This window comes from Neovison vison, chromosome 6 (assembly GCF_020171115.1).
Source record: "Neovison vison isolate M4711 chromosome 6, ASM_NN_V1, whole genome shotgun sequence".
Classification (NCBI taxonomy): Eukaryota; Metazoa; Chordata; class Mammalia; order Carnivora; family Mustelidae; genus Neogale; species Neogale vison.
Window position 1 is genome coordinate 190306269 of NC_058096.1, and position 18411 is coordinate 190324679.

At 49.4% G+C, this 18411-nt stretch overlaps 1 protein-coding gene across 1 annotated transcript in view; it reads left to right on the forward strand.

Moving 5' to 3' along the window:
• The window catches only part of LRIG1 (leucine rich repeats and immunoglobulin like domains 1), a 109360-nt gene that overhangs the window by 35884 nt on the left and 55065 nt on the right, over window positions 1-18411 (forward strand). Inside the window, exons 2-3 of the mRNA XM_044253201.1 lie at window positions 1776-1847; window positions 9890-9964. Coding sequence (XP_044109136.1) covers window positions 1776-1847; window positions 9890-9964 — 147 coding nt within the window. The remainder of the gene's footprint in view (window positions 1-1775; window positions 1848-9889; window positions 9965-18411) is intronic.

Here is an 18411-nt window from a genome sequence, read left to right on the forward strand (position 1 = left end):
CAGTAGCTCTCATAAGCAATGATGATGCAAACCTTGGAGATACTGTAAACTCACGTTATCTCTAGACCCAGAAACAGTATTTCCAGCCCTCTTAATTATGGTAACCCTCTCAAAATAGAAGAAAATTTCATTCTGTCCAGTCTTTTTTCTGATGTGAAAGAATTCTCTTCATTTGTGGATTTTCTTTTTCAAGTCTAACCTGTTGATTTCTGTGTACCCGATCGTAAATACCCCCAGGCACAGACAAGCTCGCACTTGACTTCAGTATGTGGTTTAAAAAATTACCACCTTCAATTTTTATAGTAACATAATCTCTGGACAAATTGCTTTTAATTCAGGCTGTGCCCTGAACACAGATGTACCATTAATTTCAAGTGCAGTCTGACTTTTATTTAGATGAATGCCTTGAGTCGACAGTGAAATGGTATCAGCTGTAGGTTAGTATTGATTGGAATGTCTCTGGAGGAAGTTTAAAAGCTAGTTGCCACTTACGTGCTGCTTAATGATAGACTTGAAACTCACGATTCGCAGTTCCGTTACTTGGCATTAATGCCAAGGGGGTTAATAGCTGAGATGAATAGTGCTGCCCTCTTCGGCATACGTGGGACTGGGTGTGTTTTGGTGGCAGGGAGCAAGGCACAGTGTGCACCAAGGTTCCACTTGGACTACGTCTCGGGATTTCTGTACCTGAAAGATCAAACTGGCCAAGCCTAAGGGCTGATCGAGATGCTTGGCTGACTGAACACAGGTCAGCTTGCTAGCTCCTTGTCTAAGGGTCTAGCTTTGGGAGGAGAGGAGAGAGAGGTCATTCTGAATGATCGCGGCAGGTGCCATCTTCTTGAGAAGGTTGTTTGCGTGGGAGGCTTTCACTGCCTTTGGCTAAGACCAGCCATGAGTTCCCCATAACCGCAGCTCCTCTCTCTTGTGGGACTGTCACTCCCAGTATTTATTCATTGATGGGTGCATCATGTTCGTGGATAACCTTATGATTAGGGTCTCATAAGGTCTCAACTCTCTAAGCAGTTCCTTCAGCTTGGAGTGTGCATCTTAGTGATTGTCATCATCAGATCTTGCTCAGACCAGGGTTTCTCAAGCCTTGAATATTATTAGCATTGGCACTCAGGGCGGGTGATTGTTGTGAAGGGCTGTCCTGTGCCATTGTGGGATGTTGAGCCGCATCTCTGGCCTACACACAGGAGATGTGCGTAGCAACCCTACGCCCCACCCCACCTTTCTTTGCAATTGTAACAACTAAAAATGTCTCTAGATATTGCCAACGCCATCCCCGGTTGAGAACCACTGATTTGTAGACAGTAAAGGGTCGGCTCCTGACCCCTCCTTTTCTGGACTACTGAGCAATATTTGATTGTTTTACTAAAATACTGATTTTTAAAATGCTATTCAGAATAGCCTGGGATCTGATTCGGTGCAAAATGTTTGGATCAGCACACTCTACGTAGATAGAGGACTGACTTACCTTTAGAAGTCGCTAAGGGGTGAAGTTACATCGACTGAAATCCATTTGGGTTTGGCTACTTTCAGTGATTTGAGATTTTCACAGTGACTTGTTTGTGGATATATGTGGGGAGGAGCTCTGTCTGTAAATCTCAGTGTTACTAAGGTTACTTCAAATAATGAATGGGATGATAGGGGCGGTTACAAGGGAGAGGGTCTGGTGGGAGGGGCGGAGTAGAAGAGTTCTGGATTTGGGGTCTAATGTTTCATGTTGCTTTAATTAATTAATTACTAATTGTTTTTTGCTCTTCCTTTACCAGAAACCTGAGCTATAATAAACTTTCTGAGATTGACCCTGCTGGTTTTGAGGACTTGCCGAATCTACAGGAAGTGTGAGTGCTTTCTCCTAAACTTGCATTTGGGGGTGGGGGACTAAGAGCTCCTGGGGAAACCCTCTCACCCAGCCTGGATCAGCAGAATAAGCTTGCCAGCTTTCTGTGCTCCTTCCCTGTAGCCCTCCCTTCTCATGGGCACACTAGAATCCCAGGGAAATAACGGGGACATGGGGGGAGCGGATAGGAGGGTCCCCTCCCTTATGGACCTTGTGGACCCTCTGTGTTGGCACACCGCCTGCTTCTGCCCCTGCGGTTGCTGGGGAAGTAATCCCCTGAGCCCAAGCATATTTGCCATATGTGCCAGCCCACTACCTCCACTTCCCCAGGAAACACAGGTGCAGGAAAATGGAAGACAGGGCTAGCTTGTCGCCTCCCATCAGCAGTCTCAGCCAGTCCCCTGCCTTGTGCAGGGTCCTGGAAATCAGGCCTCCCTCTTTCCTTCTTTTTGACTGTGAAGAACTCTGTCCCCCCTTTTTAAAAGGATTTTATTTATTTATTTGATAGAGAGAGATCACAAGTAGGCAGAGAGGCAGGCAGAGAGAGAGGGGGGAAACAGGCTCCCTGCTGAGTGGAGAGCCCGACTTGGGGCTTGATCCTAGGAACCTGAGGTCATGACCTGAGCCAAAGGCAGAGGCTTAACCCACTGAGCCACCCAGGCACTCCAAGAACTCTGCTTTTAACATAGAAGTTGGGGTTATCAGGATTTTAGTTCACAGGGACTTTAAAGAAATTCTCTGTAAGTCGTACATAACCACAGCAGGAAATTAAGAGAGTCTAGAAATAAGTAAAGACTAATTCAGGATGTAATAACCATTATGAATGCTTTGTGAAAATCGACACTTCTACACATAGAATTTGGAGATCAAACTGTATATACATCGTACAGTTTTCTATCAGTTTTTGTACTTAACCTTCACATTTTTGAATACTTCATCATGGAAGTTAAAATTTTTTAGATGTCCCACTTAAATTTTTATTTTGTTTATTTATTTATTTTTATTTATTTGAGAGAGACAGTGAGAGAGAACACGCATGGTAGGGGAGGGTCAGAGAGGAAGAAGCAGGCTCCCCTCTGAGCAGGGAGCCCAATGTGGGGCTCAATCTGGGACTCCAGGGTCATGACCTCAGCCTAAGGCAGTCACTTAACCAAGTGAGCCACCCAGGCACCACTTAAATTTTTATGTAAAACCTACTACACATGGATAGTCTATAAATTATTCACCCTGTTGTGCTTCTATTTTCAGTGATTTTTATTAGATACTATTAGGTAAGTGGTTTACACATTTTGGTCCTTATATGTAACCGATAGAAGCCCTTGTTTATTATTCTTTGATTTCATTGTTGGATTTTATCTAAACAAAACTTAATTTTATCCCTTGGTGCAATTGGCAAAATACTAGCATCCCCTAGCCCTATCTCCAGATTCTCCAAATTGAGGTTATGATTTCCATGTGTCTTTAAAAAAGGTTTAAACTTCCAAAGTTAAAAGAGCTTCAGAGTTGGAAGGAGCCCTTGGGAATATTCTGTCCAGGACCCTAGTCAACAGCCAGTGGAGGGAGCAAAAAAGCGGGAGGTGGGTCACTGTGCAAATTTGACCTAATAAAATAGACCCTTTTGTCTCCACCTTGAATTTTCTCCCTCTTCGGAACTCCTGCTGCATTCGTGAGCCAGATGAGGCCCCTGCCCGCATCCCGAGCTCCTTGTTTTGTGTGTGATGACTGCTCTCCTTCATCTTCTGATATTGCACTCGTGAAGGTTGACCTTAGCTAGCCATTGTCCTTAGCACAGCTGTCCTCCTCACTGTCGCTGCCACCTTCTCCAGACAGGCGAGGGAACCAAGGCATGGACCAGGCGTGGCCAGGATTGCATGCTAGCAAGTGGTTGAATAGGCCTACCCACGCCCCTGCCAGTCTATTCTTGCCACGCTTTCTGTGCCAACACTCCCTTCCTAGTGTGGGAGGCCTGAAGACAGAGATTGCGTCTTTTGGATATTGTGGTGTAGTGGAAACCATACAAATTTTGGTAGTAGACAGACCTGGATTTGAGCTGTGGTTTTGTTCTTTGCCGGTCTGTCGTTGGGCAGGTTACTTTGTGCCTCAGTGCTGCTTTTCCCTGTCTGCAACATGGATGTATGAACACATGACCAGTGGTACCTAGAATTATTAAATTGGAGGTGATGTCCACCGCTTTGCACATGGTGAGGCTACTGAGTGTTATTTCCTTCTGCAACATTTGGAAGCACGTAGCCCCCCAAGCTGGGCTTGACTTATTTATTAAGAAACAAATCCTGGAGGGCCTCTTACCATTATGACCGCTTACAGTCCCTGCTGTCACACCAGGATGGTCAAGACGAGTTCCCTGGCGCCCAGAGCAATGGAACTTCTCACTGATGCAGATCTGGGCCTTTCCCGGAGGGAATTCTGATCCATAGTGGAGGCAGACGGTAAAGAGGAGTAAGGGGTGGGGAGGTGGGAAAGGGTATTGAAGAACAGAAAAAAAAAAAAAAAAGTCATAGTTGACATACAGTTGCTTCTAAATTAAGTGGGTTCAAGGCCTTCCCGGGAGCTGTCAGCTCTCTTAAACCCGGCACAGTCCTCCCTCTGATCTGGAAACCCCAGTGAGAGGAGAACCACAGGCTGGCAAAGCAGCAGGCGGTGGTTTAGCAGTGGTTTTTATTTTGGAGGTCTGGAACCACAGTCCATCGTGGCCCATTGGCGAGAGAAAGCAAGGCTGTTGGAGGCCCCTGGAGGCCATGAGGATGCTTGAGCAGCTGCTGCCAAGCCACACGGTCTGTGCCGCCCACAGCTCTGAGGAAAGCCCACCAGGGAGGGCCTCCAGCCAGGGGTCCTGGACGGCCAGGCTCCTCTATTAATAAGAGGGGCTATTTATACCATCCTCTTTAAGAGCTGCACACAGGTCACGTGCTTGCTGCCTGGCCCGAGAATGCTCACTGTGGGCGCTGCTGTGTGCTTTCCAGGGCTGTTGACCTAAAATGTTCCTCATGGCGGCCGGGAAGCCTGAGTGTGCCCTGCCTCTGGGTATTTATGGCTCACTTTCTGGTGTCTCAGGACCATGCCCCGCCCCCCGTGTGTGTGTGTGTGTGTGTGTGTGTGTGTGTGTGTGTTTAAGGGAGGGCTGCAAGAACCAGGGGTATCTTTTTGAGGCACTGTTCTTTGGCTGCGAATTGCCACCACCTGTTAAGCATTTACTCTATTTCTGGCTTGATCCTAAGCCGCTAGGTTTAATTATTTCAGCCGGGTCCTGCCACAACCCTATGAAGTTGATCCTGATGTTGTTTACTTTTTTTTTTTTTTTTTGCAACGGAAACTAAGGCACAGTAAGGTTAAGTGACCTGCTGAAGGCCCTCCAGTTGCTGAAGAGTTGGATTGGGGTTGAATGAAGCCAGAGCTATCTGATGTGCAGATCCGAGCTATAAACGTCCCTTCCTAATAACCTCCACTCCATGACTCTCTGACGGTGCCTCACTTTCTTCTTTTAAGGTGGAGGGAACTTCGGTGCCTTCCTCAAAGGGTTGGCATGTGACCCAGTGAGATGGCACGTGTCAGCATTGAGCTGAGGGTCTCCTGCACAAACTCCATCCTTAGTATTCTTGTTTGCAGTGCTCACTTAATGTAACTATGCGCTGCATCCCTTTCCTGAACCAAGCCCGTCTGGCCTTCTGGTACAAAAACAGTGTAGCATTATGTATCATTATCAGTATGCCTTAGTCTTAAGGAGCTAAAAGCCTTCATAATAGTTACTGATAATGTGACTCTGACTCTGAAACCTTGGCTCTTACCGGCTATGGATGACTTTGTCCCTTGGAAAAAGCAAAGCTAACTGAAGTATCAAATTTCTGCTCCACTGTGTTATGAAGGGCAGCTCTCTTCTTGCCTGTGGCAACACCCAAAATGCCTCCCCATAGTAGATTGGCTAAATAAGTGATAGTTGATTCATGCCCACTGAGGAAGTACTCTGCAGCTGGTCAGAAGAATGGGGGGAGATCTACAAGACGTATTACTGAGGGAAGCTGCGCTCTAGAACAGTCTGTATAATTCACAAGCATCTGTGTAAAGGAGAAACACAAACATCTCTCGGAGCTGGCAGCCCACACGCTTCCTCTTGGAGGCCGACCAGGGGACTGTAGTGCAAGGAAGCTGCAGGTTTCATTGTATATTCCTGCTTATTCTCTTTTGAAACAGTTTGAAAATTTTACTGTGCGCTTAGCTCAGCTATTCAATAAATAATATGGCAATTAAACAAACAAACAAAAAGGCCGAAAAGCCCCGTAATCCAAAATCACTCCTTGGGTTTGTTTTCATTGTCTGTGGGAGCCTCACTTGATTGAGATACTAATTAAACTACTCTGAAACGCCCTTCCTAGCATTTTGCATCGTACAAAATATAAGTACTTCCTTTCGGCAAGCTGACGAATGGGACGTTTCAGAGTCCAGAAGGCCCACACTCACCTTACGACGGGTGAGCCGGAAAAGGCCCCCCTCTCGGTTCTGCCCTGCAGTCAGCCAGTCCTTGGAGCCCCATTTCCCTTATTTACTCCTCTTTCAGCTCCAGGTTTGGGCCGTGTTTCGTGGTCTGATGCACCCAAAGGAGGCACTTCTTGGTCCCGAATCATCAGGAAAAGTCAGTTCAAGAAGCAAGACATTTTAGAGGGGCTTTTAGGACTTCGGATGGGAGCAAATGTGGGGGGAGTGTGAAAGGTAGAAGACTGCACATGCCTTGATATTCAGAAAGTTTCATCAAACCCTGTCCTAAATCCCTAGTTTCCTGACTCGTGGAGACTGCGCTCAGCTTTCCCTCCGAGCTCTGGCCGTGCTATTTTTGACCAGTCTCTATTTCGGGCTGGTAAGTTGGTTGTGTCTCAGAGCGAATGTGGTCTCCACTGCCTTGTGAGGATACCGTTCTCGCATCTACAGGGGACAGGGCACACAGAGAATGCCAGGAGTGGCGGCGCCAACCGATTTACATTTAACTCGCGGGGCTTTTTATGTAGGAATGATGGAGAGGTGGGTGAGCCCCGCAGCTCTCCTCCTTTGGACGCCGCCTGTCCTCTGTGTAGATCGAGCTGCCCTGCTGGGGTCAGAGCCTGTGATTTCTGCCTGTATCTGTGGACTGCCTGTCTAGATAGAAGATGCCCCGTTTATCTGTAGCACTGTGGCACCTGTATGCTCCTCTTCCAGCAGTTTGGGCAGCATTTGATATCTTACTGTGCCGCCCCTTTTCCTTGTTCATTGATTTCTGTGAAATCAGGGGGAACAGTTGGTTGTATGTGTGGTGGGGCCGCCTGAGACCGAGGTCGTTCAGAAGTTCCCCCACAGAGAAGTCCGAGCTGCTGGTTTCAGGTTTAGCATCAAGTCAGATCCTAAGCAGCCCGAGGCACAGCCACCATATTCCCTGAGGGTTTAGGAGCCTTCCGGCTTGCTGGCTTTGCCATCGTGGCTCGCCTCTGATTGGCAGCCATTCTTGGGTTCTGCTCTTGTCTGCGCCACTATCTCGTTGTGCGGCCTTAGTCACGTGATTGCAGCTGAAGGTTGACCTAGAGCCCTTAGCTGCAGGGTAGGGACCAGCACAAGGACTTGGTACCTGAGTCTGAGTGGTAATGATGCAGTTGCATCATGCATGTGGAGTTGCTGCTGTAATTATAAAGAAATAGAGGGTAGTGAGTGGTTAGGAAGGTAGACTTGGAGGCAACACTTCCCGGGCCACTGCCACTTACTACAGCGACCGTCAAATTAGTCCACACCTCAGTGTTTCCATTTCCTCCTTGGTACAATGGGAATGTCCATGGGACTTCTTACCCTGTAGGGGTCTAAAGTGAGTTAATGCACTGGAAGGCCCTTAGAACCATGCCTGGCACCTAGCAGCCCCTCCATAGGTTGGCTGCTGCCAGCATTATTACTAGCACCAACATCATGTTCTAGAATAGATCTCTAGGCACTGAAGGCTTCCTACACAAGCTCCCTTACTGGCAGCTGGCCCTGACGTTAGTTTTCCTTGCTCTGCAAAGATCTGAGGGTCTCCTCGAGTACTAAGTGCATTGATGGTACCGTGAAAGTGTATTAGCGGAGATTAAAGCCGCTGGAGAGTGTTCATCATCCCCACACCAAGATGGGAAATGGATCACTGCAGCGTTGGAGGAGCAAAGAGGGGAAGCAGAAACAGGCTGATTCCGGGGGCCGTCAGATAAGAGACTGTTAAAGTAATTAATTGTCTACTTCAGCACACAGACAAGGGCCCTTTAAGTGAAGAAGGGATTTGCCACATGATACGGATCTGCTTTCTCTTTGCCAGATGCTTCAGTCATGAAGCTATTGAAACAGACATTCTGTGTCCCACGGCCCAGTAATTGCCAAGCCTCATCTCTAACTGGCTTTGGCACTGAAGAAAGCAAATGGGATAATTCAAGGCCTTTTCTTTTTTTTTTCTCCTCCTGTTCACATCTATGGAAGATGGCAGACAACCAGATTATTCTATTCAAGCCAATACTAGCTGTATACTTGTATGAATGCAGCTGTCACTTCAGCGGCCTTGTCTTGAAACAGTAACAAGATGGTCCATGTAAGCACACAGTCTCTTAAGGAGAAAAAAAAAGAGTTAGATAACCTAGTGTTACTCCTTTGATTCTGCATCTCAGATACAGTTTCTTTCCAGCTTGTCACCCAGCTGAAAGCTAGATCCCTGTGCTCTGGCTTTCTTAAGGATATTTGGGCTCACTTTGCAAGTCTGATTTTGGATTCTCTCCCCCGATTTGGAAATACATGTCCATGTAAGGAGGCTGGCTTGCAGAGCCTCTGGGGGCAGACCCAGCAAACGGTGTTTTGGTTTGCGGGCTTTCCCTTTCATGAAGATGTACACGGCTGGAGCGGGAGAGGGGCTTGGAGAGCATGTCTGGTCTGGGGAGGGTTTTCAAAATGCCTTTGTGCAAAAGTGTGTGTCTGTATGTACGCATGCCTGGAGAACGTGCCTGGAGGCTTCATCCAAGTTCAGGGAAGCTAGAATCCCAAGTAGATGGGACTGCGCAAGTCCAGCTTCCTTGTTACTTGTTGCACAGCTGAGGCACTGGAATAATGGGTTCACATATCCCAAGCTCCTGGGAACTCTGAGCATGGGGGAGGCTCTGGCCCTGGGTACGAGGGCACCGTCCTTTGGTGATGGCAGAGCTGTGGTTTGTAGAACCCAGTGTCTCAGATGTGGAAGAGCAATCAGGAAGGGATGGTCTTTCTCCCCAAATCCTTTTCTCACTCTTCCAGCCCACCAGGAACATCCTCGTCAATAGTTTCGGGTGCTTTTTGTTCTGCACCACGTACCTTGACCTTTCATTACTGCTCCCTGTTTGTGAGTGTTGAATTCGGAACTAGGTGCGAATCTGGAAGACAGGTAGCACCCCCTGAGAGTGTGTTTCTAAACCATAGTTGTGACAGATGGTTTGTTTTTGTGAGCTCATGTGACTTAACTATCTTTAAAAGGTCTCTTTTAAAATCCTTTATCTTTTGGGTCACCTTGGTGGCTCAGTTGGTTAAGCGTCTATCTTCAGCTCAGGTCTTGATCCCTGGGTCCTGGGACTGATCCCTACATCGGACTCCCTGCTTGGTGGGGAGTCTGCTTCTCCCTCTGCTTCTGCCCCTCTCCTTGTTTATGCTCTCTCTCTCTCTGTGTCAAATAAATAAAATCTTAAAATAAAATTCTTTATCTGTGAACATTGCAGTATCATCTTCCCATGGCCAACTCAGCAGTGTTTTTTTGTTTTTTTGTTTTTAAGATTTTATTTATTTTATAGACAGAGATCACAAGTAGAGAGGCAGAGAGAAAGAGAGAGAGGAGGAAGCAGGCTCCCGACTGAGCAGAGAGCCCAATGCGGGGCTCGATCCCAGGACCCTGGGATCATGACCTGAGCTGAAGGCAGAGGCCTTAACCCACTGAGCCACCCAGGAGCCCCTCAGCAGTGTTTTTTGATTTACTTTATATATGTGAACTTTTTCAAACAGCTGACTTAAGTGAGAAATGTTTTCTTGTTGTTACAGGTACCTCAATAACAATGAGCTGACAGCCGTGCCGTCCCTGGGTGCTGCTTCATCTCACATCGTCTCTCTCTTCCTGTAAGTGGTGCCCCTTGGGGAACCCTGGGCTGGGTCTTGAGGCCATGGTATTGTCTTGCTGACATTTGGTGGCAGGCAAACTTGTGTTCCTGTGCTCGCTGGTGCAGAACAGCCTTTCTCCACAGAGCCCCAATGCTCACGACAAGTACCTTGCTTGCTATTATGTTAAAACCTGGAAGACTCGCCTCACCTCACCTGATTTGGGGGGGACACTGGTCTTAATTGATAGATAGACTTACTAAGTATCTTGGTCCTGCTGGGTAACTTGCAACTTGGAGTGAATGAACTGGAGTTAAAGGAAGCCATGTGAATTATAAGACAGCAAGCTCATGTTTGTGACCCTGGACCTCATCATAGGACCCAGTTCACTTTTACAGCTTAAAAAAAAACAACAAAAAACCCAGGCCTCTGAAATCAAGCTAAAAGTAAGGAATCTGTTGATGTGATCAAGTGTTCAACAGCACGCTGGAAATGAAAAAGGCTATAAAGGGACTTAAATGAAAAAGGAAGGGAGGATGAAAGTAAGACGTGTTCTCCTCGGAACTGCTCAGAGCTTTTGCTCAGAAGTGATGCCCACTTCAGCCCTCAGTGGGGGACAGGGGCGTCACTTGTGTGAAACCAGCACAGAGGTCTTTCTGGATGCACCCTCTGTGGGTCCCACCAGTTTTCTCAACCACATTTCTGTGGACGGCCTCAGCAGAACACCTTTCTCTTCACACTAAATTTCCTTTTTTCCACACCAGCCCTATTTTTATTTGATTTTGATTCTGCTGGTGTTAGAGCTCGTTTGCTCCCCTGCACGTATCTTTTCTCGGCACTGACGCTTGGCAGGCCGAGCAGAGGGACCTGGCGGGAAGGCGTCATCCATGTGATGGCTCTTGTAGCTTGCAGGTGTTGGGTTTTTGCTGGCAGCAGGCCCTGTGCTGGGGAAGTGCTCCGTCCTTATGAGTTGGGGTGTCAAGCTTAACCCTTTTTAAGGCATTGCAGGATTGTAATAGCAAAGGGTTAGTTAGAATAATGGCCCCAGCTCCATGTCCTGGACAAACAGCTTTCTCTCTCCAAACCTCATTGTCCTCATTTACAGAGTTTCCTTAGTCCTTTACACATGGGAAAGGTGAACCAGAGGTCCGAGAGAAGTGCACTGTAGTATAGGAAACTCCTGGCATCGTGCAAGACACCTGGGAGGTGTTTGACAGATGGTGGCTGCTGCTTCTGGCTTGTGGCCGCCCGTCACATGGCCCCTGGGGCCCTAGCATGATCTTACCCGTAGGGCCACGGGATCTGGAGGGCAGTCCTTGTTTCTGTGGAATGCTGGAATGAAGGTTGTGGCCTTTTGTCCCAAGATGGGCAGGCAGGGGTCCGACTGTGCCTTTGTACCCATCTGCCTGTGCATCCAGCATCTGGAAAGTGTTGAACTGCTGCTAAATTAAATGAGTTACCCATACCAGAGGCTAATTAAGGATGTGATGCTCCCTTGTATGTTCATAGAGGAAGGCACTAGAAGATGCTTTTAACTTCTTGTTATTAAAAGTATAGTTCCTGGGTTAACAGTGTTCTACCCGCACTGGGCTCATTGGAAATGCAGAATCTCGGGCCTCAGCTCAGCCACGCTGGATCAGAAGCTGCTTTAGGAAGGTCCCTTGGCCCTCTGCGCACTCATTCAAGGGTGAGAAGCTCTGCCTTCCCTCGGGGAGGAAACCAAGGACACAGAGAACATCTTTGTGTCACTAACAGGAAACCGAGCATCCCTGAGTTCCTGTAAATTGCCAAGTCGAGAGGTGGGATGGAGACTGGACCCCGATGCCGGTGCCTGTGCTCTTTTCCTTTATGTGCCCCCATGTACTTGGTGCTGGAGCACGGCAGGTGACTCCGAGCCGGCCGTGCCAGAGATGGGCAGGGCCCCCAGCTTGGCCTGGGGGCCTGTCGTACTTGAATCACGCCTTGCTCTGCTGACTAAAAATACATTTCTGTTCCTTGGGCCAAGAGCCTGGAGCCGTCGGGCCGGTTGGCCTCGTTCCTGCTATTCCAATTAGACAGTGTTAAACTATGTAAAGCAGGGAGGAGAAATAAAGGCTCCCTCCTGGTTTTAAGTGAGTTTGGGAAATGCCGGTTAGAGTCGGCAGGCACCTCTTCGGCCTGACACTGGTCCCCATCTGACTTGGTCAGTGATTTCCTCCGAAACCACAGGAACTGAAGGGTGTTGATCTTCCTTAGCTCTGAGAGGCCTGACTCCCTGGCTGCAGCCCTGCAGATTAGGTTAGTGGCGTGACATCTGGGCAGCAGGATTGTGGGTGATTCTGCTGTCATCCTTCATGCCTTTCTGTATGTTCCCAAGGGGACGGTGCACAGGATGGGGACGGAAGTAGCAGTGGGCAGCGGGATGGCCTGTCCTTCCAGGCCGGCCCAGGAAGTGCTCCGCGTCTCTGTTCCCAGGATAATTCCCATCCGTCAGGCTTCGAAGAGCTTGTTCTGCTGGTGTGTCTGTGGCTTTTCAGAGCCACTGAATTCAGAAATGTCATATGTTCAACAAATGTGGAGTAGGTCCCTTCTGTGCCCATGAGGTTGGGGCCCAGGGGCCCTCCGAGAGTGTCCTCACCGGGCTTCAGTGCTGTCACATCTGGGAAGCCCCTAGCACAGCGTGTGAAGACACAGTAGGTCGGCGAGCTCCGTACATGTCCCGTGTCATACCCTAATCCCCAGATTCGTGTTTGCGTCTCACCCTCCGGTGGTGGGCAGCCAGAGGATCAGGAGAACAAGTGAAATGTGTCAAGGGTCTAGCTGGCTGAGGCCCGCTGAGGTAGAGGAGCCAGCACAACTTTCTGGGGACCCATTTCCAGGTGGGGGCTTCGAGGGAGGGGCTGACCAGGCAAGCATCCTGCTCTGATGTCGTGACCTGGGACGGGGAGCTTCTGTGTCATCAGCTGAGCGAGGGGCTGAGACAGTTTCACGTTCCTTCTGTGACCCAGACATTGAGCACAGGGGCAGTGAGGGCACCAGAGACGTGACGGACCCTGCTGTGCCGTGAGCACCCGTGGGGCACACTGGCTTCCACTGAGGTAGTGGCTCTGTGGTCCGCAGCTCCGACACCTGTCGGCACTGGTGTGTGCCTCTGCGGATCAGCTCATCGTCTCGGTGCGTGGTTCCCAGTGTCCCGGGGCCCCGTCCGTCACCCGGCTCCTTGCTCACAAAAGGGTGCTCTGAGGCCCCCGACGTCAGGGCGTCAGGGCCCTCCTCCTCAGGGGTCACAGTTGGGAGGGCCCCAGGGGCGGGCTTTCTATCTATCTGGCTTTACTGTCAGGACTTCAGAACAGACTTTCTCGCAGAGTTTTGGGAACTGAAGTCATTCAGTAAAATTTCAATAGGTTAATCCTTTCTGATTAAAGGAATCTAATTCAATTGAAGAATTCGTCAGGGAGCAGATTTTCGTCCGGAGGATAATGCCAAAGCCATTTGTCCTTACTGACAAAAAAGCATGAAATGTAAGGAAAGCTCTTAATAGAACCGGGGTGAGGAGTGGGGAAACTAATTTGATAGAATAGTTCTCAGGAAAAACAAAAAACAAAAAACAAGAGTTTTGTTAAATGGGAGCGAAATCTGCCGGTAGATTTTTACATTTCCGTTTTGTGTGTGCTTTTTAATTTGAAGTCCAGGAAACTCATGTTACAATTCCCACGGCAACAGTAATTTTGTCTGATGCATAAGTGACATTTCTGGTGAAGAAAAATTTCCGCTTTTCCTGGGGTGTTCCTGCACTTGTATCATGGAGAAGATCTGTTACAGTGGAAACGGTTGGATTTTGTTCAGTCCTAGGAGTAAAACGCCTGCTGTGAAATCGACGTTTGCTTTTGTCTCATGCGTGTCAGCTGTAACAAGTTTCCCATCCGGCCCTGGGCTCGGTCCAGGTAACTTCTTTTCCAGTTCAGGGGTGGGTGGGTGGTGTGTGTGTGTGTGTGTGTGTTTAAAAAGATTTTATTTATTTATTTGACAGACAGAGATCACAAGTAGGCAGAGAGGCAGGCAGAGGGGGGGGGAAGCAGGCTCCCTGCTGAGCAGAGAGCCCGATGCGGGACTCGATCCCAGGACCCTGAGATCATGACCTGAGCCGAAGGCAGCGACTCAACCCACTGAGCCACCCAGGCGCCCCGTGTGTGTGTGTTTTAAAGTAACCTCTGTCCTCAGGGGCTCCAGCTTACGGCCCTGAGACTGAGAGTCCCATACCCCACCAACCAAGCCAGCCAGGTGCACCACAGCTGGTGTGTATTTTAAACCTCGTCAGTTCCCCATTTCTTGTCTTTCGAGTGAAAGACCACTGCCTTTGGCCTAGATCAGGTGGGAGAGCTTGGCAGAGATGCCTTGCACACAATTACTTGTGACTCTGTAATAGTCCTATTAAAATCCGTCAGGTTTCTGTCTTGTTTGAAAACACGTTGAAACACCTTTTACTTTGAGTCATGAAAAAAAAACTTTTTTGAAAATTGTTTGTCCTAAAGATCTTATTTTAAGTAATCTTTATACCCTTATTTGTTCTAAAGATCTTATTTTAAGTAATCTTGATACCAGTGTGGGGCTCGAACTCACAACCCCAAGATCAGGAGTCATGTGCTCCGCCGACAGAGCCTACCGGGTGCCACTCGAAAAGTAACTTTTTAATTGAGATAAAATCAGCATAACAAAACTCGCTGTTTTAAGCATTTTAGAGTATACAGTTCAGTGGCTTTTAGCCCATTCGCGTTGTGCAGCCGTCATCAGTTTTTAATTCCAGAACATTATCGCTACCTCAAAAAACAAACCAACCCCGTCCCCCATCCTCTTCCCCACACACTCCTGGCAACCACTAATCTGAAAATTTTTCTTTGAAGAAAACTATTTTTCTCTCATGTTAATAAAAATGTATTTGGAAGACTTAGACTAATTTAAGTAAAAATACCGGAGGTGGTTGTCCGTCTCTGCAGTTACCTGTTTTCGCTATGACCTCTTGGCTAAAGAGAAATGGATTCAGTAAAAGGGATGGTGTATTTAACATTTCTTTATTGTAACTTCCGGAGCATAAAAACCTGGAAGGAAAGAAACCGGGTGTCCTGTGTGTGACCCCACTCAGAGCCAGTTAATTGGAAGGAGCCCTGGGTGGGGTTGAGGGAGCCCAGGGCTATGAAGGATGGAGCCCTCTTCTTGGCTGTATCTTCTAGGGAAGCACAATCAATAGCCGCCCTTCACTTTCCCTGTGCCTGCCGGGTGAGCCCTCTAGAGAAGCCAGGGCCCAATCAATCTTCTTTATAGGCTCATTAAAGCAAAGATCGGTTCACATTAAGGTGTAATTAAAGAGCAGACCTCAGAGGGGAGTCAGGGAGGATTTGGCCACAGCCCCTAAGGGCTGAGGGGAGGAGTTCGTCTCAAAGAGGGCCCAGAAGTCACTGAGAAGGGGACCCACAACTCAAGCTGACTTATCTGGGGGACTAGAGGTAGGATGTTAGTGAACAGGAGAAAGTACACAGAGTCATAAATAGATCGCTAGGGTTACTAAAAGCGCGCGCGCGCGTGTGTGTGTGTGTGTGTGTGTCCCTACTGAGTTGGGGTAAGGCATCTTGCCTATCTCTTAGCTGCCTCTGAAGTTTGCTTCCTATTTCCTCACCTGGAGGAAGGTCATCATCTGCAGACATAATTCAGAATTGATGGTAAAACCTGTGTTGGTTTTTGTTTTGTTTTGAACACACCATGTTTATCCTCAGAAGTATGAAATAATACTTCATCTGGGAACCTTGAGCAGTGAACCAGGGCAGTGAACCTCCTTGTGTTTTGAACGCAGCTGGGCGGGGGGCTGGGAGGGGGGCGCTGTAGGTATGTGTTGGGGGAGGAGAGGCAGCTCTTCCAGAGGTAAAAGGATCATCCGTCCTTTCCGTCCTTCCTGTAGAGGAATTTGCTAGCCCATCCACACATCAGGAGGCTAAGAGTGGACTTAATCCAGTCTCTTAGAAAACGTGGACTCCGGTAGCCCTTGGCGTGTTCTGCTTCAGAAACGCGTCCTGCCCCAGAGAAGCCCGTGCAGCCATCCATGCTGGTGAAGGAAGGCCCGTCTGCTTTGGCGTTGGTGTGCAGGGAAACCCTATCTGGGCGATGGCAGCATTTTACGGCCTTCTTCTCAGGAGTGTGGAATTAACAGTGACTGAGACACTTTAGGCAGAAACTGAACAAAGTTGTGTTTAAAAAGCCCGAAGTGGAATTTCAGTGAATGTCCGTGTTGCGAGCAGTCTGTGGCTGGTTTGTTTCCCACACACTAAGCAGAAGGTACAACCCTGGTCAGAAAACAGCACATTGTGGATAAAAAGGAGGCCGAGGTTCCTCTCCTGTGTCTTCAGAGCCGTGCCCACGTTCTGCCTTGTCTGCCCAGAGCGGTGCTGGTGTGAACTGAATCTCTGCCCTGGATGAAGCAGCCCCCCCACTCCCTTGGGAGATGTTGCTCTCCCATCACCTCCGTGATTCTCAGACTGAGCCACGGGTCAGCGTCACCTGCAAGGCTTGCTGAGACCCAGACGGCCAGGCTCTGGCCCCTTTCTGATCCAGCAGGTCTGGTGTGCTGCTGAAGAATTTACCTTGCTCCGAAGTTGTCGGGTGCCGCTGCTGGTCTGGAAACCCACCTTTGAGAACCACTGCCTGGGCTTACATGGGGATGGGGGCCAGGCTCTCCAAGACTCAGGTGCGGAGTCCCTGCGAAGCCGCTTAGCTTTTGGAGGACAGTAAATTACTTAAGATGAGTTCCTGATGTTCCCATTTTGGCAATAGGCGTTTGGGACAGCAGGGCTCAAAGGCCTGGTGGGGTTATTTACTTCTGAGGAAGGTGCTGGGGAAACAGAACTGGCTGTGGCTTTGAGGCTCATGGCTGTTACCAGTTTGTCTCTGCTTCGTTTGCTGCGTCTTGGTGGTCATGCAGGTCTCCCCAGCAGAACTTCCCCAGTCACTACAGAGGCAGGGAGTGCCCAGCGAACAGCCTGGCCTGGCAGGACACCTGTTACGGCGTCCGTCCGTGTGTGGGTATGAGAGGCTGTGCGTACGGCCCGGCCTCCCTGAGCAGGAAGAGCCTGTGCGGGGACGAGCCTTCTGCCACCACTCACCTTCCTGCTGCTGATCAGCCATCTGCGATCAGATACATCTTTGCCCTTGTCGAAAACAGGAATGGTGCTGCTTTGTCCCAGGTGCCGGTGAAAGGAAGCGTCTGAAATGTGGGCAGTTATCCCCTGCGCTAACGGAATCCAAACTCAGGGCCCTCCCCTGGCCGCCCACCCGCTTACTCACCCCCTGGTGTCCTTGCCCTCTGCCGCTGGGAGGCTGTGGTCTTGGCGATCGGAGAGTAAGGGATGGACGGGGAGGCAGCTGCAGTGGGTGCAGGGTGGAGACCAGGGGCTCCTGTGCAGGGCTGCCACGGCTTGCCATGAGGTGAAGTCACACAGACATGCCCTGTGGACTGGGGTCTCTGCCCCCAGGGAACTCATAGGCTAGCTGTAGAGAAAGATGGGGAAACAGACCATCATAGTCATCATAATGCGGGCGAGGGTGGGGGACAGTCTGCAGGATCCCTCACTGCTGGCGCTGATAGGGTGTAAGGGGGGTGACGTTTTAGCCGAGCACCCCCCTTTCGGTCCCAATCTCTTTTCTCTCCCCCCACATGTGAGTGGGTTACAGGCGTCACAGGGAGCACCTGGCATGCTTGACCATGGACCAACATTTTGCGTACTTGGAGACATACTCACAGGACATGGCCCGTCCCCTTTTTTTGCTTTGTCAGCAGGCGGACTGCTGTGAAGAGCCAGCAAGCTTCTTTCGGAAGGCAGAGCAGGACCCCTGGTTCCTAGAACAGCAGCTACATCAGCCGCTGGATACCACCAGTGAGCCTCAAAATAGAAAATTAAACACCCAGTTTACAAGGACAGCAGCTCACTGTCCCGGAAATGTCCCAGGGGTTCTGTCGTGCACACTGCTTCTTGCCCTGACTCTCAGGGAGCCTTCTGCTGGGAAAGGAGCTACGGGGGCCCCCACGGCAAGCCTGCCAGATCACATAGTCCTGACTTGTCATTTTCCTTTTTTTCTCTCTTTGTGAGTGGGGGTGGTGAGGCAGCCAGATGAGCGGTCCATCTGCAAGTCATTTGCTGAGAAAGTGAAGCGAACACCAGCTGTGGGTCTGGGGAGCCCAGCAAGGGGAGGCCGGGAAATAGGAGCGTGCTCACGGAGGTCACTGTCTGTTCTGGGAACTCGGTAGCTTAGGGTCTGCGGTTCAGAGTTGGCTTTTGTTGTGTGTGTGGCTCTCCCCTCCTCTCTTTCTCATTTCTTCCGGTGACCATGTAAGCTTGAAATAGAGTCCGAGACCCAGGGAGCACAGGGGTGCTGGTGCAGGGTGGCCGTTCTGGGAGGGAAGTGCCTCTCCTCGCGGCCGTGGGTGCAGAAAGCCCTCCAGGGCT